This window comes from Pyxicephalus adspersus, chromosome 6 (genome assembly GCF_032062135.1).
Source record: "Pyxicephalus adspersus chromosome 6, UCB_Pads_2.0, whole genome shotgun sequence".
NCBI lineage: Eukaryota > Metazoa > Chordata > Amphibia > Anura > Pyxicephalidae > Pyxicephalus > Pyxicephalus adspersus.
The window spans coordinates 85,876,356-85,901,119 of NC_092863.1; the positions used below are offsets into that span (position 1 = coordinate 85,876,356).

Consider the following 24,764-nt stretch of genomic DNA (forward strand, 5'->3'; position numbering starts at 1 on the left):
GTGAGGACTGTGACTTTAGATGTCCTTTAAATATATCCATCATTGTACCCCAGATAGACAGGATAGACTTGATCGTTTCCAGGTTTGCTGGATCACCCAGCTTCACTGATGAAAGTGTATCCTCTTCAGCCTTGGAGAGCTTTAATAAATCAGGTCCCTTGTGTTACGGAGCTAATTGGCCCAGTGGTGACGAAAGTTGTGCTCTTTCATACCCAAAAGTACTGGCTACTTTCTGTATCTCCTAGCCCTGAATGGAGTGATGGGGAGCTATGGAAATATAAGTTTATGCTGCAAGGGATAGGGGATAAAATAATTGGTTGGTTTTCCATGAATGAGCAAAGTTCAGGTTTACTTTATATCTTTCCACCCCCCACACCCAAAAAAAAAAAATTGCAAAAAACAATGTACCGATCAATTGCTAATACAATTTTGTACAGATTTTGGGTAGTCCTAGTAAAATTATAATACCATACTAGAAATGTAAATCACTAAGTGGCATATCTCCTGTAACACGTGAGCATTCTCTAACAGTCTGTTGTGCAATATCGGTAGTTCCGGAAAACCTTGTTGCAGGCACTAACAGACTTTAGTGACCTTTAGCCGGTTTCCTAATGCAGGATCTTGGCTCTTGCCTTGCTTTGTATTGGTAAGATCAGGGGGTTTCAGGAAAACAGATTGTAGGTCCACTGATCAGATGCCTTATACCCAACATTTCTTAACAAGTCCTTCATCATCCATTGCTGTGACAGCTCCGATCTAATGAAGGCTATTTCTGTTAAGTTCCTGTTAGTTTCTATATATAATTTCTTTTAGTAAAAAATATGTGGGAGCCTTCCAGCCCCTGAATGCTCTTTTATGTCTTGTATTTCCATCTTGCTCCTTCAGACGACTCCTACATTCAAAGTCAAGGAAAAGACAGATCACGTCACTGGGCTGAAAATAACTGTTTTTCGTCACAGACGTCAATGACAGAGCAGTGGTTTAAAAATTGCTATTGATGTCAGGGGAGCAGGGAGAGGATGGAGGTAACAGAGTTACTGGGATAAAGTGTGAAAAGGCTTGAGCACACATTCTGTCTTATTAAAAGAGGATGTAAAAAGTGCTAATAGGTTAGGTTGCTTTTACATTTTCATCACTTAGTACAGCTTCACTAATTGTTGCAAATCTTTTCACAATGGAATCTTTATATATATATTCTAATCCTCACCCATCCATGTACAGTGTTCAACCCAGGCATTTTTTTAAGCCGGGTGGGAAGAAAGTGTAGGCAGGTGGAAGCCCCTGTGTTATACCCCAACTCTTCAGTAACCACCCAAAAACAGTCGGGTGGTTACTGGAAAAGTGCCAGGTGGTGCCCGGCTAAAAGGGGCTGGGGAGAACACAGGTGTACTTTGTCATATACAAAAAGCGATGCATTCACAATCATTCAATGAAAAACCAGAAACACTAAAGGTAGTGGTCTCTGTGCAAAGGTTCAACACCCGTCCGGTCAGACCTATAGCTCTTAAATCAACAAGGTTTATGATTGGAGAGGCCTGGCTTTGTCTCAGAAGCCAGCAGGTCAGATTCCTCAGTGAAAGCAGTGGTCTCTCTGCAGAGAGCAAGGATATTTCTCTGCAACATGATGACAGGGGAAAAGTTTCCATATTCTGGCTGTTGCTGCTTTCTAAAGAAAAAGAACTATAAGACTTTACACACCTTTTATCTTGATGCCCCTGGAATTATTTACCTGAAAAGTTCATTTGGAATTTAGGCAGGGTTGACACTATTGTGCACACTTGGGAGCTGGCATACAGTGTATGGGGCCAGGCAAGTAAAGCTGAAGATCCAGACACAGATTAAACCCCTGGCGTTCTGATTTTGTCTGTTTTTTTATGGAAAAAGCAGTATATTGTTTTGCATGGAAATTTATTTTTACATTGTAGGCTATAATTCTTAGGCATAACTCACTTAAATATGTCCAATATTTAATAAATGTTATAATAAACTTTAAATAAAAAAACACAACAATCTGTTAAAACAAGGGTGCATAAAAATACGGAAACCTGTAATATAACTGTACAGTAGCATATATATTATATATAATATAAATATATATATATTCCATAAGGAATACTTTGAATCGGATTCAATACAATTATTTTGTATTGAATCCAATGGCCCGAGGACCTGCACAGACAAGCAGGATACGGAAGGATGCCGATGGGACAAGGTAAGTTTTTTTTAATGCTTTCAGCTGCCCTGAGTGTGACTGTGGATTACTTTTTTTACTTTTGTTACCCCCAGCCACTCAGGAACACTGCTAAGGGGGTTAATAAAAAAGTGAAATACTTCTAAAAACTTCTGGTAACACAGTATAGTTTTAATAATTGAATACTAATTTTTCAGATTCTTTTAGAAGTCCAGCAATGATTAGATCACCTATACAGTTTATTTAAAGCTATCTTCCATAACAAGCCATGTTTTCTCCAGAACTGCTTTCTACATCCCTTGTCCTGATGTCACAGGGATAGGAAATACAGGGAAATCTCCCAAGTGGGGTTACAGTCTCCGTGTATATTGTAATTAAAGGTAAATAGGCCAGGGTTCAGCTTTGCAGAATTGTAACATTTTAAAGTTATGACAACTTGTTTATACACCTATGTAAGTGCTGTAAAGCTCCATTGCCTGCGTTGCATTATTTCCTTTTAAATTTTAACACTTCTGCATATAAAGGTTTACATGGCAATAACCAGGGATAGTAAACTGCAATATCACATGTCCTATAGAGACTCCTATAAAACAATTCAGGCAGCAGATTTACATACCAGTTATAAGAAAATACACCATAAATCTGCAATTATAAAAAGTATACAAGAATAAATCTCATGATAAGGAACAGAGTCATATTAAATGCTTAAAAGGGAAACTTAGGGAAGCCTCTCACAAGACAACACATAGGATTCATTGCTTAGCACCATATGAAAATGCCTGGTGGATCCCCTGGCTTTAGTGCTTTTTTTTTAACAAGTATGCTGCAAGGGAAGTCTGAAAACATGATCTGCCTATGTGTTTAAGGTCAGGATTCAGAAAGTGTGACAGCCAGGCACCTGGAATTTTCAGACCAGTAAAGGTGTTCCCAGTTTTTCTCAACACGATCAAAACTACTTTCTCAAGGTTATGTTTGCAGGAGTATTACAGACAGACACAGAATCCAATTTCACATAGCGGCTTATTTGCATTCTGCATTCGGATGGGATGTTGAAATGTGACATTTGTAGATCTGGAGGTGTCAGTGAAGCTGGAATAGATGTGGCATTTATTTTTCTGTGTGTAGTTTCACCTTTAACCTTTTTATCTATTTTTTACAACTCACTGCTGCTCATATCATGCAGATTTCCACCTCCTGTCCACATTGCCCTGGATCACCTGACAACAACTAACCATGTCTGCACATGTAACAGGGTGACAACATCTGGGAAAATAGTGGTCACCCAAAAATTGATTTATTAAAAACAGATTTAAACAATTTGTAATCAGCATTTAAATTACATTAATATGGTAAATCTTATATAGGATTTTAGTAAATCGTGTTACTTCTGCTTTAAAATAAAAGTACACCAGGGAATGCATCGAGTTCAGTGTGTCAGCCGACACTGTGGGGAAGAGCATGAAAGCAGAGCCATTGGCCCCTGATTTATTAAAGCTCTCTGAGGCTGGAGAGAATACATTTTCATCAGTGAAGCTGGGTGATCCAGCAAACCTGGAATGAGCATTAGCTATTTGTTTGCTGGATCACCCACCTTCACTGGTGAAAGTGTATCCTCCCCAGCCTGGAAGAGCTTTAATAAATCAGGACCAATGTGTAGCACTGCAATGCAGGAAGGTGAAACTGTATGTAATGAACAAATATGGCTGCCCCCATATAAATATATACTGTACCATGAAACAAGTTTTTTCAACTTTTGACATAATTAAAAAAATGTATATCAAGCTGATCTCTTATCTGAGATGAACTCTAAATATATCATAAATTTTACCTGTATGTTGGCTTATAAGGTATAATTAAAAAGAAATATTCATTTTAATAAAATTGTTTATTTAGAGAAATATTTAGGCTGCTTTTGAAATTGCTGGGCTGTCTGTGACTTCTCAGATCCAGAACAAGAATGTAGCAAGTTCCAGATCTGAATTCCTGTTCCACTTAGACTCAGGAAACCTAAAAATATCTAAAACCAATGTTTTTTCTTACCCCTTTCAATTATTGTTTTTTATGTTATCTGTGCCCTAATGGAAGATTCTACTTCCCATTCTGCAAACTTAATAGGAAGTAGAAGGAAAGTTACCAAAGTGAGAATGAAACCCCCCCAAAAAACTACAGTCTCTCCTTGCGTAAGATGGACAGTCATGATCATCGGACAATCTAGTGACAGTGTTCCCCTGATCCTGTTCAGTGGTCCGCTATGGCAGGTCACTAAACAGACAGGGTCAGCTGTCATCATTTGCTATGGAGAAGGACGCAGCAGGGTGCCTCCTGCTTGTCCTCCCCCTTTCCCCTCTCTAAAAACTGAACAGCGCTGTGTATACAGAATGTGTTCATTCTATCTTTGCTGGAAACAATCATAAAAGATCATTTCCAGTGACACAAATTAGACATGTGTATGCAGACATGCATTAGACCAGGGGTGCCTACACTTTTTTGGCTTGTGAGCTACTTTTAAAATGACCAAGTCAAAATGATTTTTAAACGGTATTTGGACTTCATAACTCCTGTGCATGGTAGAGTTTACCATGATCTACTCCCGTTGCCTTTGTGATCTAACGGTAGATTGCACATTTTGGGCACCCCTGGTTTAGACAGTCGTCATCACCCATAGTAAAATTTACTCCTTATTCCTATCCTGGTGATATCTCAAAATGTTGCCATTGGTGGCCAGGCCAACATCATTTTCAGAAGCAGATACCTATGCAATTTTTTTTTATTGGTTTTTCTTTTTTTTGCATTTCTAAAATAAATTGCTTTGTTTCTCTTAAATAAACTTGCCTAGAATGAATGCAGAGCTTTAGGTGAGCACAGCTAATGAATTACCAAAGGTCATTGTGTGCTGTAGAAGTTCTTCCTATTAACCTTCACACAGAGAGAATTCACATTACAAGCCATTCACACTTATTGTCCTATCAGCTCAATCAATCTTGTGCTTGTTTTCAGAGGGACCGATAAAGCCTTGGAGGCTGTCTGCATACCACAACACAGGTCACTGGCACCGCTTAAGTCCTCTTTTCTGTTAAAGATCAAGGATCACTCGGAAGGAAATTGGAGGTAAAAATGATAGCAGGATCAGCAAGAATCTACCTGTATGTCCTCAACAGAAAGCACATTGCACCTATGTCCTGCTAACTCTATCACTTACCAGCTGCAGGGGATGAAATTTGCCTACGGTCTTCAGCAAACTCAAATCTCTGCTCATTCATTAATTATCAAACCGTAGTGAGGAGAGCAGGTGGCAAGAATGACTCTACTGTCACCTAAAGAAGATCAATAGCCGGTGACGTTAGCTTCCCCTGCACCTAATGGCACACCGGAGTGACATCACAGCCTCAGCCGTCAAAGTAATGATTACAAAGCCAGCATGCTATTTTTCTGCGTGACACCTATACACTGTAGACAAATTCTCAACTGCTGCAAGGTGGGGTGATGTAGCTAAGCCTTTGTTGCCAATGAAATATTTTTCAGGTTTGAAACAATTTATAAAAAGAACCGTTGCAAATGCTAACTTGTAACGTTTAGTTGTTTTATAGAATTTTGTCTATTTTTGCTGAAACTTGTTTTTATTCTGAATCTTTGAGGTTTGAAGATTTAAAGATTGCAGATTTTCTTTTTTTAATTTGGTTTTACTAATTGTTCCTTTGGGAAATCGTCATGGCGGAAAAGTGTGACTTCATTGCTAATATGTACGGTTATGACTTGGGAGGTCATTTTGTGGATTTTAAGCCGTTGGGATTTGGAGCCAATGGATTGGTACTGTCGGCTACAGACAGCAAAAATTCTCGGAAGGTGGCGGTAAAGAAGATAACGATTAGTGACTGTCGGAGCATGAAGCACGCTTTGCGGGAGATAAAGATCATCAGACGTCTTAATCATGATAATATCGTAAAGGTCCATGCTGTGTTGGGACCAAGGGGGGCTGACCTGCAGGGAGACATATTTAGATACAATGTGGTGTACATTGTCCAGGAACACATGGAAACAGATCTTGCTCATCTTCTAGAACAGGGTCCGCTTAGTGAGGAACATGCCAAGCTGTTTATGTACCAACTTCTTCGAGGCCTGAAGTACATCCACTCAGCCAACGTCCTACACAGGGATCTAAAACCAGCCAACATTTTCATCAGTACCGAGGACCTTGTGCTGAAAATTGGAGATTTTGGTCTGGCGAGGATTGTAGATCAACACTACTCACACAAGGTATGTCCAGATCTATTTTTATCAAGTATGCTTGTATATTGATATGACAACTTTGCTTCAAATCTTATTTTTCTTAGAAAGATCCCAGTGGTTTTTGCTCAGTGCCTTTCATTTAGTTCTCGCTGATGTAGAAGTGACCCAAGAAAGAAGCTACACTAGAATAATGTTACTTAAAACTGTTGTTGTCTGTGAAGTTTTACTTTTATCCAGGTCATTGTATATCTAGTAGAAGTTAGTCATATTCAGCTGGACTTGTTCTTATAATGTTGAAGATGTTTCCACCTTACAAGAACAGGTTTCCTGTGTCTCATGTTGAGATATTTAAAAATATTGTAACACAAATTGCAGAAATATAGCTACTGGTTGATAAAGGTTGTGGTCAACTTATTATCCAGTATAACCAATAGAATGTACAGTATATATCCAAAAGAATATGGAAATTAATATTATTACTATTATTATTATTATTACTAATAATAATAAAATAATAATAATAAAAAGGATTTATGTAGAACCAACATATTACATAGTGCTCATTAAATGAAATAGGGGTTGCACATGGCAAACATACACAGACAGTAACATTGGAGGAAGGGCCCCAAAGAGCTTGCATTCTTTCCAATTGTTGAGTTCAAAAGTTTCCAGTGGGAATAATATAGCATAGAAAGACATTTTTAACAACAAGCCAAATGTTCAATACTACAGCTTTTCAGGGAGGTTGTAGCACGTCAAGATCAGAGCTGCAGGCCACTGAAGATGTAGAATGAATTATTCTTGTTGTGCAGGGAACTTTTTTATGTTGGTGATGAATGTGTTGTTTTTAACTCAACACAGCCCTGAACAATATATATATACAGAATCTTGATGTGTAAATAATTCTGTATTTCATGCGGCCTGTAATGTGTGGAAAATATGATGTGACTGGAGAATCTACACATTTATCATTTTCAGGTATCCTGGGAATCCGTGCATTAGACTTTGCAGCAATCCTCTGTCCATGGATATATAGAGGGGAATGTATTAAGGTTTAAAGATGCAGAACGCTCCGTAGCAGGTCTTCCCTGTAGAGATTGTAGACACTGCTCTGTGTAATTTCCTCCCCCAGGGATTTTCATGTTGCTATAGTATAAGAGTCAGAGCAGTTTGTGTGTATATTTCTAATTTTTGGTTAAAAGAAGTCCTCTACCTTGTAGAACCTTGAACTTCCATATGAGCTGCAACACTTAATGATAGGTGCAAATTCCCACAAATGTGTGTCAAGCCAGTCACCTAATGCAGCTTCCTATGATGGGGTAGCAATGATGCTGCACTGTTTCTGAATTTAAAGCAGAGTTGCCAATTGTATTTCCTTACAAAACATTGTAAGATTTTCGGGGCAGGGCAGATACTGTCTGTTTCTGTCTGTCATTTGCAACCACTATTTAATGTACAGCGCTGCGTAATGTGTTGGTGTCATACAAATACTGTTTATTAATAATAATAATAATAATAATATTGTTAAAACAAATAGGTAGGTTGACCTCAGTCCCACCACCTGCAACTTTTCTTTTATCCCCCCCATTGCACCTATCTAGTAACTTGGAGCTCAAAATTAAAAAATACAGATGCACTTCACAAGAACATCATTCCTGCATTTTCCCTTCAGCTACTGTCAATATCCTTCCTGGGCCCTGTGACTGTAAATGTAGCGGATACTTTCTGATTCTCACATGGAATGTTGTCAGCAAGCCAGGGCATAAATTCCATCTGTCTGAGTCTAACATTGAGCTCTCCTTCATCTAGATCATGACAGGTATTTGGAACACTAAAGAGGAAATACAAATCTTCCTGGGAGTCTTTGTGCAGGAATTACCTTAAATATTTGAAATGTTCTAATAATGACATTTTATATAGGTTTTAGTGTTGTCTTTATGACTGTAAATCTTTTTTTATATTTGCACTTTTTTATGCCTATGAAACAAACCATATCAAACATTTTGCATGAAATGCTTTGATTCACAAATTACATAGTTGTATATAGTCACTTGGGTTGAAAAAAAAAAAGGGTATATGCCCAATGCAATCACCCTATAGTGAATTTAAAGCTTGTCTGAATATAGAGGATATTTTAAATTTTTTATTGTGTGTCATCTGATTTAATTTGCATTGTTGAGTTCTCTGCTATCTCCTGAGCAGTTCCTGTTCAGGGAACAGAATACCTCTGCTGTGTCCCTTTAATTCTGAATGTAGTTTTTCCATACTTTGGCCAGGTTTGGTAAAATTACCCTAAGTTTTTGCTACCTTGTCTCTGTTCAGCTACCCAGTTCTGACCACTAACACATGAGCCTCTGCCCTTAGCTCTTCCATACTGTATTTAGGTAGGGAGACCCTGGTTTGGGGTGAATACCATTTTTTACCAAAGTAACTAAATATAAGCATAAATGTGACCTATGACCTGACAATTGCCTAATAGAGACCCCCTACTCTTCATTTATAGAAAGCCTCCACTCATTTCCATGGGCAGTTTGCACAATCCTAGCTTTTGGTTGCTCCCAGGACTTAGTACTTAGGACTCAAGGATTAATGGAAGCCCAGGAAATCACAAAGCAGGGCCAAGAGGTCGCCGGAATGACAAGACAAAGGGCAGAGAAAGAGCAGGTCAAAGGTTGGAGCCAAAAGTTACACACAAGAGTCATAGCGCCAGGTGGAATATCCAGGGGCAAGAGTAGATCAAAATCTGGAACTAGAGTTCATTCAAAGGAGTCAAACAGCCAATTGAGATATCCAAGAACAGAAAGAGTTAAAGGTCAAAGGTCAGGGAAAGGGTCGGCCTAGGCGGCTGGCAATGAGACGTTAAACAGAAGAAGGTTGGCATTGGAGAACCAAACTGCTAACTCAAAAAGAAAAAGAATCTACCATGCAAACTCCAATCACCTAACCTTGTCTATGGATGGAGACCAGATTGGTTAGGAGTCTAATAGTTTTCTTTTTACATTGATTGGCCAGGCCGAAATGTCACAACTCCAGCTCATGTGCACAGTAGTTGCGTTCATTCTACATGGAGACATGCTGAAAGACCGCAGTTTTCTGTACATTCTACAGAAGTTTGAGAATGGTCAGGTCATCTTGTGTTTTTGCAGAAGAGACAGAGCATGTCTATTTTGTAATAAAGAGTCTGTCTATTCACCATTGTTTTTTTTATTGAATTGCACCTTAACATCTTTGTTTGCTTTATATTGCTCTCACTGTCCCCATTATTTTCATCTTTAGAAATTTAGAATAATCCCTCCAACAGGGAAACACAGACAGCAACAAAAAATTACAGATATCCTAACCTTTTCTTGCTTTAATGTTATAAGATTTGTGTTTCTGTTCTCTTTCAAAAACAAAATTAAAACATCTTGGGGTGAAAGAAAAAGTTCACAAAAAGGCATAAGGATCCTTTAATAAATATAGACAGGTATCTTCAGCTTAGGCCAATGAGGTTTAAAAGTTACTATAATGGAAAATAAAGATTTGTATTCTTTTCTAAAACTTCATTAATTGATTCTCTTGCATTCCGAGAAACATACTCGATCCATTGGAAGGCAAAAAAAAAAACCTAATAGGGAAAATACATTTTTCTGACCACTAAAAATAATCACATACACTACTAGGTTCACATTTGAATATGAACTATGCTGGGTCTAATGGACCTAATACTGGCATTTACTGATTTGTCTAAGCACTGAGATGAATAATGAATACATAATGTAGATAAGTTATGTTTGTAGTGTAAGAGTTACATTGCTGTGTATAGCAAATGGGAAGGGTGGGTATTTTTTTTGGTGCTGCTATAATACAAACTTTCAAAGTTTCACCAAACAGATGGCAGGACATCTTTGGGACTATGCTATGATCCAATATTTTCCATGTTTGACCCATTTTTAAAGCAGCACTAGTGTCTGCAAATATTGACATCATTTTCAGTAATTTGATGCTCATGAGCTTCCTTGCTGATGCCAATGTCTTCTCCTGGCTTCTTCCACATGCAAAGCCTTCGGCATGCTCGCAGGAGTTCATTTATCCTTTTGGAATTACATGCATTGTAGTAGGGGAGGACATAGGTAGGTGCAAAGAGCGTTGCTGCACGTGGACACTGGATCCTCTTCAGCCAACAAGGACCCCCACAGGGGCCCCAAGTTAGTTCAGCCTCAAATAAGTTTTACACAGAGGCCTGCTATTGGCCACATCCAGGACTGCATTGTATTGCAGGTGTAGCTCCATCTACAGTGTAGAGAAGTTTTCAATGGGGGAAGTAAGAATCCATTATTGTAATAGAAACATAATATGTCCCCTCTATAAATATAAAAAAATAACCTTTTGCATCCGAATGTTCTGAGACCACGTTTTCACATTAAAACTGACCCCCATGCTTCAAGGTGGAACAATTCCAATCGTAAGCCCAACTTTAAAACTGACACTAAATTTAAAGCTCAGCTCTGGGTCCCCTCCCTAAATTATTATATTGCCCCTTTCTGCACCTGTACAGGTGAATAAAGAGCACCGTAGCGTCCCCTTCTCAACATTTCAGGGCCATGACACCCTGCAATCACAGTATGGTCCTTGGTGTTCTTGGCTGAATGATGCTGGAGTCATCCATCCTAGAAAACTAGAGACATCTTGAGGTCAGGAAGAGGTGCAGTGGGGACAGCTTTGGATTAAAGGTGAGTATAAAGCTACGATGATATACCATGTAAATACAAATAAATTTCTATTTGCCAATTGATCTTTTTTACCTGCCAAAGGATTTGTATTTCTGTCCATCTAACTCGGAGAACTGTACAGTTCTATTACACAACACAGCCTGGCAGGCAGGGAGACCCGATTCTTCTCTTCTGCAGTTCAGTAACACTTACAGGTCTTGTTCCTCTCCCGGCCTATGACGGTACGATGAAAAAAGAAGTAGCATGATGGGCTCATATTTTGCCTCTGTGCCTTTTCTTCTGATCAGCATGTCGCTCATACTGCAGCACAACTAATTGGTTCATTTTGCTGCTAATCCTACCTATCCCAAAAGGATGAAAATAATTACGAATTGTGAAAGAGATTTGAAGGCTTTCATTTTCTAATATGAACATTGCTGTAAGATACACTTGTAATTCCTAACAATGCCTTAACAAAGCAATAAACTGTCTTTTCTGGGTCAGTTCACCCAGCTGCTGTGCAGACGTAAATCAATTCCTCATAAGCCTCAAGATTATACGCCGCTCAGAGAGATTTCACCTGTGCGGTCTGATAAGTTGGGGTATAATGTATACAAGTCACAGCCAGCTCCAGATTATTTGCCGTCAGCACACAATGGATGTCTTTTAAATGATAAATGTGGAGGGCTGCTTGTGACATTCCAGCACCAATGTCTGGACAGTGTGCCAACTGTGAAATATCTTAAATTGTATCTAAACTCAAGAATAAAACTGTAATATATTGCAGTTTAGATCTGGGAAGAGTGCATGAGTTTTCCATTTCTGTCTGGCTTTTTGTTTTCTTTTTTAATCTAATTTAATTAATTCTTCTAATTAATTAATTCTTCTTCCTAATCCATCTAGTAACACTACCTTACTCTATGGAATCTATACAATGGAAGGAGACAAATTGTGTAGTCCACAGATTTTTTAGATTTCCTTGCACAAAATTGCTATTCTTCACAATGAAAACTAAGTCCACCTCCACTAAGCTAAGTGAATTATTCCTTGCATGGTAATAATTCACTTTACCAAGTGAACAGCCTAAACTCCATTAGTAAATCAAACCCATTGTGCTTGGGAGTTGGGTTTTACTTTGGATAAAGTGCAGGAGGTGAAAAGGCAGCATAATCACGGTGACTTATCTGGTTTTATCTGGTGATGCCATGCCATAAAGATTTTTATAGTATTCTCAGAAAGCACAGATAAGATCCTTATGACATTGTAATTCTTTAAATACTATTTACCTCTGAAAATAGTTGTCACATTTTTGAAAAGAATAAATCTTAACCTAGTGCTTTAGCTGTGTGAATTGGGCTTATTATCAGAATTTATTTCATGGATTGAATATCGTTGTCCCTGTTTTATGTTTTGTAAAGCTTTTATGACTTTATTGACTTTCATCTTCCTTGCCAACATCATATGAACCTATTTGCAGATCTCAAAGAGCCCCTGCCGTGTGAGCATAATAGCTTCCTCTACCCACTCCTTGTATGAAGGACTTGTTATGTTTTCCAGCTGGGACGGAGAAGGAAACGAGAAAGGTGTTTGGGGCCTATATATAAAATGTGTGCTACCAAAAATAGCTACATGTTGCCTTTAGCAATCTATAGGCTTCCAGATGGCATTTCTGCAGCTAATGCGATGAGGATTCTGTGGTGGTTAGAACCGAATGTTAACGTTGACACACATTTCATTGGCTTAATGCCTTCCTATATATACCGCATAAAATTCCGTAATAATCAGGAAGGATTTTTTCACCTGTTGGAGCAAATTGTGCCAGTTTTTTTTTGCCTTCCTCTGGACCAACTATGTTCATTGGATTTTATGTGTGTATATGTGTATTTCCCTAGTGGTTGAACTTGATGGACTCATGTCTTTTTTTCAGCCTGACTTACCATATAACTATGTAATAAAAAACACGCAATACCAGAATATGGCATTTTTCAGGCCATGGCCAAATTCAACCAGTCTTTAAGACCTAAGCAATTCAGGACCTCAGTCTTATACACAGTGTCTGGGTGACATGACCCTAAAAATGTCAACCATGACAAGGGGGGAAAATGGGGAAGGGTAAGGAGGAAAAAGATCTGATTTGACTCACCAATCCACTGCTCCAGTGATCAGAGATCTCCCCCAGCAACAGCCACATCCCAGATCTTCCTAGCAACAATGAATAAACTCAGTTGTCCCAGGTAGAACCCAGAAAAGGCCAGGATCCATACTTACATAGACAGCTTTTTGTAATGTTTATATAGAATTAAGAAAATGGAATTCCAGGTGTGATAGTCCTTTGGGGCCCTCTTTCTGTGGTCCTCACATATACATATCTCCTATGTTCTATGTTGACCTGCATTTAGGGACAGATTAAGCTTAACTTCTTTGCCAAAATTCCCCCCCCCCCCCCCATTACTTCTCTCAAATAGCCATAGCAGCTGTTGATTACAGATAACGCAACCAAACAATAAATAACCATAACAGAACATCATAAATGGCAGTAACACAACAATAACATATAATACATATCACTACAATAGGTTTGCAGACCCTAATAGGCATACCAGCATACACCAGACCTGTAAATCTGGGGATCTGTAAAAATAGGGATAATATTGGTTCCCAGCTGCACTGCACCACCTTGGGAACAATATCAATTTCCTGTAGACTGTCCCAAAACATGACATCTTGGTCACTACAGTTTTGACTTCTTAGGAGACACCCCATGGTCCCCCACCACACCACACTACCAAAAACGACCTTCCTTGTTCCTCTGACCTTACTTTCCTTCTCCTAATCATCCTACACCTGAACTTCCAACCACAGCTCCCCACCACCAATCCCATGCTTCATCTTTCTTTACCCCAAATTTACCCTATGCCTATGCTTTCTTGTTGTCTCCAAATGTTGCCCTTGCATTTTCATTGTATAGTATAGGTTTCCAATCAAGACCACAAGTCAATGCAGATGTGGTCCACTGTTGTCACACTGGGGTGCATGTAAACAGACAGTGGCTGCAGATTTTGAGTGTTTGTGTTTTTAGGCATTTTTAGGTGTTTTGGGGCTTTTGAGTGGTGTTTTTCCTATTCTAACCATTGTCTACCACATATCTTGGTTTAAAAGTTTTAAAAAATGCTTGAAAACTCATACAAAAGCTGTATAGGTATTTATAGGATTTAAAATAAAGACAGTGTAGCCTTGATGAGCATTGCCACCATAGTACAGGAAGTGTGTGTGAAGTATCGGAAGAACATAAAGAGAAAATAAAACAAGTAAAGAAAATGAATGAACAAATGCAGCAAACTGTTCTCATGAGCTTTATCAGATGGCCAGTGATTTCATGCAATGCACTCCATTGATTTTTTTATTTTTTGTAATGAAATAAAAGATTATACAGAGAGCAATAATTAGAAAATGTATTTTTTTTTAATTACTATTTTCGACTGTAACACAAAGATCTGCAGTAAGCTCCATTTAGGTCCATGCTGCAGGAACTGTGCAGAGTTCCTATAGATCTGAAGAGGGATAAAGTCTGGTTTTCCCATGCAATCTGCAGGTTATGTAAAGCCAAGATTCACCCTGGTGAATGTAATCCTTGTGTTCTTCCTCTCCCTGGGCTGCATTCACAATATACCTTCTTGAATATTTCATAGGTTATAATGCAGAGCTGGCTGGCCACAGTAATCAACCCCAGGCAATTGTGATAAGACACAGCTATGTAATAAAATGTAGGTTATCTAAGTATGATTAACCGCCTTTATAATCTTTCTGATGCTTTGTGGGGTCATTCACCCAGTTCTCTCTGTATTTCTGCAATCCCATTTGGAGTGGAAACATTTTATCCCCTTTTTATAAAAGAACAAGAATAGCCTACGGATCTTATGCAGTGCTTTTTACAAGTTCAAACGCTTTTAGGACACAGAGGCATGGCGGCGTCTATTAACCGTGACATGGCAGTAACAAAGTTACATTTTTTTTATAAGTGTGGAAAAATATGCGGCTTTGCTTTTCGAAGACTCGTGTGGAGGGAGGTAGATGTGAGTCTGCAAAAGAACCAATTAAATTTCTGCTTCTAATTTCTATTGAAGTTTAAAAATTGAGTCATTTGATTGGCTGTTCATTTGCTATACAAACATATAAAGTGCTAGAACTTTTTATACAGCAATCAACCATTTGTACCAGTGTCTACTCCAAAGATTATATTTTATTATATTTTAGTTGTGTTGTTTGGGCAGAAGGTAAAGTTTAATTTTAATTTGTTTGCCTTCCCTGATTCCTCATTTTTCTATTATAAGCTAATGATATTTTTAAATGACACCTTCCCATTTTTATATGGATTAATACCTTTATTTAAAACCAGTGATCTCTCTTATCTATGCAAAGCAGATCATGGCTGGTGGCTGAAAACATCACCGCACCCCGGCACAATATTGCACACAGTAAGCTGGCACTTGTCAGAAGCTATGCAAATATCAGAATGCCTTGATGGACGGATATCAGTCTGGCGGTGTGTGCTTTTCTAGCCGGACTGTGCTTGCATCTATTGAGACTTCACTTATACGTGTTCACTTTGGCTTACTGTCAGTGGTTCATGATCCAGCAAGGCGTTAATGTTTTGGTGTAGAATTGATTGCATGTATTACCTTGCATGCAGAGTGCACTAGGTGAATCCCACATATGATGCTGAGCTTCCAGGATTAAAGAACTGAAATCCAATGAGTAATAGGTGGACTGGGGACACTCAAGCTGGGTATAAAAGGATTTTTTAATGCCTGGTGTCCTCAGTGCTCAACTTAGCGCTCTTTGATTTGCCAAAAAATCTATTGCACATTAAGAGATGTTCATAGTATACAGGGAAATCAGAATAAGGAATTCCAGTACAGCAGAAGAGCCAGCAAGTATGCATGATAAAAGGTAAGGCAAGGTATTGAAGATAAACCACCATATTAAGGAAAAGTAGTAAAAAAAAAAAAAATACTTTTTTTTTTCATTTTTTTAGGGTTCCCAAAATGGGGGCATGGCAGTGATGTGTTTTTTACCTACATATTTTAAACTAATATGTCTTTCCCCCTAAGGTAAAAGTTATGTGGATTCCTTCTATAAAGTATATTATCCTTGAACTCAACTTGTAAAACTTTTTACTTGTATTTATATCAGGTGTGTGACTTGTTTGCCATTATCTCTTTCTCATAAAGATTATAGATGACATTGCAATATACCTGATGTACTAAAAAGTCAACTTCAGCAATGAGGTAACTCTTTCCGCCTAGTCCAAGTAGGATATAGGTATTTAAATGTGGTCAGAACGACATATACAGGGCACATGCATAGGGGATTTGGTGGTGTATTCACCAACCTATAAAATGGTTCACTCATTTAAATAGCACATTTGTAGCACAATCAAAGGGTAAAGTAAAGTTCCCTGATATTTAACGACAAGTTTTCTTCAGTGGGAATGGGTCCTTGAGTCACATCAGTGCCATCAGTGCCATTTACAAAAGCATGAATGTTACATTCTATACATATTTACTGAAAACATTTTAAAATATCATTTAAAGATAAAGGTGCAGGTCAGGCTTTAAAAGGGTATTTCTTTGGTTTAATACCAGACCACTTATTAGCATCAGGGAGTGTCCCATGAAATTGGAAAGTTCTTCCTAAACTCCTGGGGCTCCATGACAACAGGCACTTTGCTCTCCTTCATCAGTCCCAGGGCCACGAAATGTGCTTGCTAAGAGAGAGTATGTGCCAACCACCAGCCTCATGTGTATATGGATGAGTTATCCATCATCCCATTTAGGGGTTCTTAAGGTCTTCAGTTCTGGTATTGATTCACCAAATCATAACACGTTTGCAGGTTAGGATACCCAGGTAATAATCAGAATAGTCTTAATTTGCTTACTTGTTCGTTACCAGTGGCTCTATTCCAACAAGAGGGTCAGCCAAGTGGCCAGCATTTACAGAAAGAAACGTCAGTGTCAGCTGTCTCTGTTCATTTCTTACTTTGGGTTTTCTTTGAACTCTCCTGCACACTGGGTAGACTAACCCTTAAAAAAAATTGGAAAGCCTTACACGTTTATAATAATTTAGAAAGACTTGCTTTTTAGTTCCTCCACTAAAATGTGTAGTGTGCTGAATCAGTCAGGCAGCAGAAAAGGGAGCATAAAAATGTCCATGTCATAATACAAGGCGTCATCTTGGCATCACCCTCTCTGACTTTCAATACAGGCGCACATAACGTGTTCTGTTCCTTTGGCTGCGGATACCGCGGTCTGAGTGCCAACTTGGCTGGACAATGACTGGAGAACAAATATCAGCGAATCAGCATTCATTTTGTATGCTGGCTCTCCGCTGGTCATTCGGTACACTCTTTGTTCTACATTCAGCCTTTATTACTCTTTGCACTTGATTGATTAGGTCATCATTGGCTGGAATGGGGCTCACAGACGTAGACTCTCGTAAACAGGTATTCAGAATGAGCACTGCTACCATTTCAGTTGCCAGAATTCAGTTTGCTGTAGGCAGAAGATTCTAAATAATGCTACAAATGTGTTATACAATTATCACATTTGGCAATTATAATGTTTTTTGTTTTCATGTGACTGTAAGAAATCTGGCAGTCTGGCATATTATCAGTTAAAGGGACGTTTCCACTTTGGGTATAAGTGGAAAAAAAATAATCTTCTCACCTACTTATTCTTACCTTCTCCATGCTTCCTAGCTGCTCCATCTAAACCTTTGGGGAATACCTGGTATCTGGGTGCATGTGACCTCCTACCAGGATTCAGTGCTCAGACCTAGGTGACCATTTACCAGGCCCAAACATTTGTCACGTGAGAGTGGGGAGGACATCATCAACCCTGTCTAAGCTATCCATCTAGGTGCATGGCAAAGATATATTTTAAACTGGTGGGGGTTATTTTTTAAGAATTTTTTAAGTCCTTTTTTCCCACTTATGTTTCATTGATACATTTTAGTCTGGGTCTTCCTGTACCTTTGTCAGAGCCTTTGGGGAACACCCAGTATGTGGGAGCATGCAGTGTACCCCCCAGACCCTTTTAGCCCAGCTGTTTTTGGGTGGTTACTTAAAAGTTGGGTCACAATACAGGGGTCACGGCCTACCTACAACTTTTTCCCACCCAGCTCAAAAAAAATCTGTGTTCAAGCCTGAACAACCAATAACTAGGCCCAAATATGGTCACGTAGGGGTAAAGAAGACTTCATCAACTCTGTGTAAGTTCTGCCACCATCCCATATGAACCTTACTTGGGGTTTGTGGTCCTGGCTCCATCAAGGTGTGATGTGACAAAGATGAGTTAAAACTGGCAGGGGTCAAATTTTCAATAATTTTTTTAACCTATTTTTTATTAATGTTTAATTTGTACATCCAAATCCAACCAAAAACCCAGCTAGAGCACGAGGACCAGCGGCGGTCTGCGGCTCTGGCCAGTGCACTCCCCACCGGGGTCAGGAGAATGACCCTGCTTGGGCGCTTGCCAGAGCCACGGACCATGTCTCCGATGCAGGCTCAGAGCGGTGGGTGTGTTGTGTCTCTGGAAACTGGGCGGGTTCTGGCATTATGACGTCACTCTGGAGAGAAGTTTCTTCCCCTTTGAGTGGCACACAACTCTCCGTGCATGCGCAGTCCGGAGTCCGTAGATTTAGTGGTCCGCAAGCTCTAAAAGGTTGGGGACCACTGCAGTAGGCCCAAATAGGCCCCTGACAAGATTAAACAAGTCCAGATTATATTAGGCATTTGTAATGCTATGGAAGACTCATCCTCAGATGAGATGAGATGAACTCAGATCATCAGAGTTCACGGAGATGGGCAAAGATTTTAATGGTGCTACAAGACATGAAATTGTTTTGTCATTCTTGAAGTGGTGGGGCTGGGGCAATGTGGATACCCTGGATGGTTCTGAGATGAGGCTGGAAAGGATACACTTTCATCAGTGGAGCTGGGTGATCCAGCAAACCTGGAATGATTTTCTTCAAAATCATTTGCTAGGACCAGATCCATTCCAGGTTTGCTGGATCACCTAGCTTCACTGATGAAAATGTATCCTCTCCAGCCTTGGAGAGCTTTTTTAAATCAGGGCCATGGAGTCATTATAGTCAAAAACATTCTGGCTGGTCATACACTAATGGGGAATAAGCAGCTAGGCAGGGAAAACTTTGATAGCTGGTTGTTGGGGGTGAACAGTAACCACCATGGGTCCACATTGAGCCCTTGTGGTGCAGATTACCAAGACTATAACTGCCATTACCCATGCAGCAATTTGTATATACAAAATACAGGGGAAATACATCTCTCTTTCTAAAATTTTTCAGTAAAAAGGCCAACAAAATGACGACGCTGATCATGCCGCATCGTCTAAAAATATTTTGCCTTCCTCATGTTGTAAAAAGTATGTTTTCATTCATTTTCTGCCAGCAAATTACATCTGCAGAGGGCATGGAAAACATTAGACTAATTTGATAACGTCGTGCTGCTCTGCTGATCAGCCGGATTCAGCAGTGCTAATGATAACAGGCAAGCAGTGAGTCAGTCTATTGGACCTCTTCCCAGATAATGCGTTCCACTCACACCATGTCAGAGAGACGGAGATTAGAACAATTGATATATCTAATCTATTAGTGATACTGTCACTATGGCAGGAATGTTAACTCTCTCCATTATGAGCTTGATGGAGAATTCCCTGGTTCAAGTATAGTAGTGCAGTCCACATAATTGTTGCAGATTGGCTGGTGAAAAGAATGCTGCAAAACACAGTCTCAAAGGACAATGGAGTACAGGATTTCCATAATGCCATTTGTAAAATTTTGGTTCATAAATTCTATTGATTGTCCATTCAGATCAGGTCAACTGGTTAATGGCACCTCCTCCTTCCAGTTCCTCATAGTACCTGGATCAAAAATAAATGGCCCACATCTTCCTGATTGGCCCAGTGTTGTTACATGGGGGTGATCTTCCTTCCTCTGGATGTTCTGACTGTGATTGGAGTTTACACATGGATTCTTCTGTTGGCAAATGCAGCAGCAGAGAAGTAATGAAAGGGTACTGGATGCCATGGGGCCGGCTTTAAAGTTTACCTGTTGCATTACCTTGTGTGTGCAAAGCACATATTTCCTTTAAGCAGAGATGCCTAAAAGGAAACCATGACCTGCTCATTCAGGATACAGTGACTGTACCCTCAGAATGCCCCACCTGCAAGGTATATTCACCGATCTAAGCTTCCATGTTGGGAGTTGGGCTTTAAAAACACAACTGTGCATCCATGTTATTTTGGTGTGCCATTTGCCTTTCTTTCTTGTTGCCGTTTATTGTATTGATTTTGGCACACACTAAAAAACGAAAATGGTGCAAGTGATGTTCACAAAAGTGGTAAAGGGAAGAACAAAATCATGGGTGCCCAAGGCTCATTGATGCATGGGGAAAGAGTGTGTTTTAAAAATTTTCTGCTATTAGTTTGCAAACATTTTCAATCCTGGATCCAGTCAAGGCTTGCTGGATCATTTAGGTTCAACTTTGATAGTCTATCTTAGCTTTATTAAATCAGGACCAATGTGTATCTCCTGCACTAAAATCACCTACGGAGTTGCCAGCTGGACTACAGAATTTGGTATACGTCCAATCTTCTCTGTCCCTCTCCACATGCATACGTTAATTTCTTTCCCATCAATACAGTTGTGTTGGCCAACAACCTGCTGACACACATGTGTAACATAAGGGGGTCTGGTAGAAGGCATTTTTATTATTAGGTTTCATATATATTGCACTTTAAGAAAAAATTACATTTTTTGTGGGCAACTTCCAAAACAAGCTATTGCCATGTAGCATAATACTTTTATTTCTGTGGACACAACTTTCCTTCCAGTCACTTGTTAGATATGTACATAAAGGCCCTGATTTATGAAAGCTCTCCAAGGCTGGAGAGAATACACTTCCATCAGTGAAGCTGGGTGATACAGCAAACCTGGAATAGATCTGGTCCAGGATTCAAAACATTTGCTAGCAAATAGAAAATGATTTTTAAAAATCCAGTCCATGTTTTCTGGATCACCCAGGTCACTTCTGAAAGTGTATTCTCTCCAGCCTTGGAGAGCTTTCATAAATCAGGGCCAAAGACTCCAGATATTATTAGTTATGACATTGAACTATGTACACTATCTTTTAAGCGGTTTATAATGTAAAGGCTGTACCGGTTTAATGATCAGGGTGGGCAAAGTTTATTGAAGTGTTGTCACATGCCTGCAACCTTTGCCTTAGACGTCGTGTACCCAGACATGCAACTGTTTACATTCATCATCTTTTTTTCCAGAATATAACATTTGGTGAAGTTGCCATCAGTCCAGCTTTACATATACTGTATGCACTGCATTATTAATGCCTGTTACAGTAACACACAACCACGTAAGTACCTCTGTGTGATTCTTTTTGCGTGGGACCAAACATATTACCCAGTGCACCATGTGTTGTGTGATGTGCTGCTTCGGCTAAATGGTGCAAGATGGTATTGGCAGCCTATCCAAGTGAAAACGCACCCAGTTGGCACATACGTGCATCTAAAGAGATGAAATGTGCAAGTAGGCTGTGTATATCAGTTATGGCAGGCACTGACTTACCACAATGAGACTTAACTACGTTAACAAATCTTGATAATGTTTTCAAAATCAAACTTTTTTACATGTTTGTCTAAAACAAACTTAAAAGACAGTACATTCCCCCTTAAGGACAAAACAGTCCATAATGCAGTATCCATTGCCCTAGTTCCTACCGTTTGTTGTTGGAAACATGTTGTATCCTCTGGTTGGCAATGTTATCCCCGTCTTTCTTCCTTCTGTGACTCATTTTGTTGGCTCCTGAGCTCACCCCCACAAGGAACCTGAATAGGATACAAAAGCACCTTTTGAATGGCATCCAACATAATTCACTATTTGCTGGGTGAGTTACGTACCAAAGCCAGCAAGTCATAGAAATACAAACTGGGTAGCCATAGGAAACTAGCAGAATGAACTTTTATGTGCAATATATCCATTACTGTCATGAACACTTACATTGTATATATCCTTCAAATTCCAAGAGCTGATACCCTATACCCTTTTATAATGCTATCTGGTAATTACCAATATATATGGGATTATTCAGAGACTATCACTAAAGGGCAGCGGGTGTGAATAAGAATATATAGCAGATCATTTAAATCACAGGGATGACAATAATTCATTATTTTGGAATTATTTGTAAGCCATGTCTAGGCCATAGGATTTTGACACAGGGATAACCGGCTTTGGTGAGGGATTGGGGTCCTGGATGTTAATATAACCTCTTTGAGGTAATGTTATATCACAGAGGATGATGTTTTATTGAGTGGATAGGGATTGTTTGATTTGGAACATCATTTTCCTATAGCGGGATAGTCCTTAATGGTATTCACATTTTACTTTTGTGTATTTTAGGGGGGTATAATAGAAAGTCTGGCCGGACACATATATGATTTAATTGTGTTATATTAATAATATACTTTACTTTTCCGACGGTGGCCTTGAGTATGTGTTTTTGGATGTACTGAACAAATGCTGCATTTATTATCTCTGCATAAGGGTCCTAATGAACTCCTTTTACTAATAAGAAATGTTGTGGTAATATATTAAATAGTTAGCACTGTGGACCCGTCACAAAAGGCAGGAGAAGTGGTTAGTGTTAATGTGACAGTAGCACAAAGAACCTACTAACAGACTTCCAGTAATGATATATCATCCAACATGGCACATAAATCATTCTGTTTTCCATTCTATTCTGTTTTACATTATGGTATATATTAAGGTATTACTAAAGTATTAAGAATTATAGTTCATAATAAACAAGGTGATGTTTTAGAAAATTATTTTTTAAGATTTGTGTAAAAAAAAAATTTATATAGCTGTAACATTTTTTACAGTCTTGCTGGTACATTATTTCATGATGACAAAGGTCTGTAGCAGCTGTTATTAGAATCTTTGTTGAATGCCTGCTGAGATAACATATTGGGGATACCGGTTGTGATGACAGTTGTCAAAGTTTAGAATTCCACTCTTTTTTGGGAAATTTTGGCAAGACGTTTCTTTAAAGTGGGCATACAGCCAATATCCCACTTCAGGTCTATTATACTCCTGGTGACCCACAACCATACCCAGACATGCAGCTTCACCCGTAGGAACGACATTTTCATTGGTGTGCATGCACAGTCGGAGCCAAGTGCACTTAGACTTTTTGGGTCCTTTATTGTCATTGTGACTAGGGTCCTTGATGACTTAAAGCCCAGACCAATTTAATACCATCTTTATGTGTCCGCTAACTTTTGTGATGTAGTTATCACATGCGGTGTTCTCCCCTGCCTTTTAGCTGGGTGTACAACCCGGCACTTTTCGGTAACCACCCAGCTGTTTTTGCATTTACTAAAAAGTTGGTTCATAATACAGGGGCCACCACCCACCTACAGCTTCTTCCCACCCTATTTGAGGGGAGAATCCCGACATGATTGGGCACTTGGTTCCCCATTACGGTTCTCTAACCACTGCCATGGTAAGAGAGAGTATTGGTGCCAGCTGCTAGTTCTGTAATAAAATGTGAATAAACTTATCCAAAGAAGGGGGCATCATGTTGAGGAACATTTATTTAGCGATGGTGGATGGGGAGGTGTTAAGAAGATTATATAATCCTATTTAAACATATTATTAAATGTTGCATTTTATATAGTAGTTGTCTCTACAAAGGATCTCTGTTCCCTTATTCTCTTTCCTGTATGGGGGTTGGTAGTCCAGCATTGTGCATTGACCATCCACCTTCTATTAACATCTACGTCCAAATCTTCTAACTTCAGGTTGCAGTGACGTTGCCTCTGTACCCCTCGTCAGTTTTACTAATTCAGCTAATCACCTAGAGGGCAAAGAAGGCTCCACTACTCTGCTGTGACCCTTAGCAGAACCCTCTCTACCTGCTGCTGCTTTGCCAAATTAATTGAACTGACAAGTGGCGTAGAGCAGAAGTAATGTAATAGGACCCCTGAATTTGGCTCTAAGTCATATGAGAGCTCACAAGCTGTATTTTCTAAGGAAAAAATGTTTTACCTAAAATGTTGAAGTTTGATAACACTGACATGTGAATCTTAATGACAGGTCCACTTTCACACCTGCACCACAAGTACAGCTGTCTTGTTTAGAGTTGGGAATGGCAGATGATTTACAGATGTGTTCTGTATTGTTCCAGGGTTACCTCTCAGAAGGACTGGTGACTAAATGGTATCGATCACCCCATCTTCTCCTCTCCCCTAATAACTATACCAAAGCCATTGACATGTGGGCCGCCGGCTGTATACTAGCGGAGATGCTGACAGGACGGATGCTCTTTGCAGGTCAGTAAATTATGTATTTGGGTGTAAACTTTCTCTATTCTGTTTCTGGAAGTTACAGTAGAACTGTATTATACAAATTATTAAACAAGATTTTTTATAAGCTGAATTGGGCTTTAAATTGAAGGGAATGTATAACAATTTTGCTCATATAGTACTTTTTTTATTGTGGTAAAAATTACAGAGTTATAGAGTGCCATCAGTTAGCCAGCTCTGTCAGAATGTTCT

At 39.2% G+C, this 24,764-nt stretch overlaps 1 protein-coding gene across 1 annotated transcript in view; it reads left to right on the plus strand.

The window, feature by feature from the left end:
* The window catches only part of MAPK4 (mitogen-activated protein kinase 4), a 79,315-nt gene that overhangs the window by 38,633 nt on the left and 15,918 nt on the right, over nt 1-24,764 (plus strand). Inside the window, exons 2-3 of the mRNA XM_072416464.1 lie at nt 5,189-6,445; nt 24,395-24,539. Of these exons, the coding sequence (XP_072272565.1) occupies nt 5,900-6,445; nt 24,395-24,539 (691 nt within the window). The 5' untranslated portion in view covers nt 5,189-5,899. The remainder of the gene's footprint in view (nt 1-5,188; nt 6,446-24,394; nt 24,540-24,764) is intronic.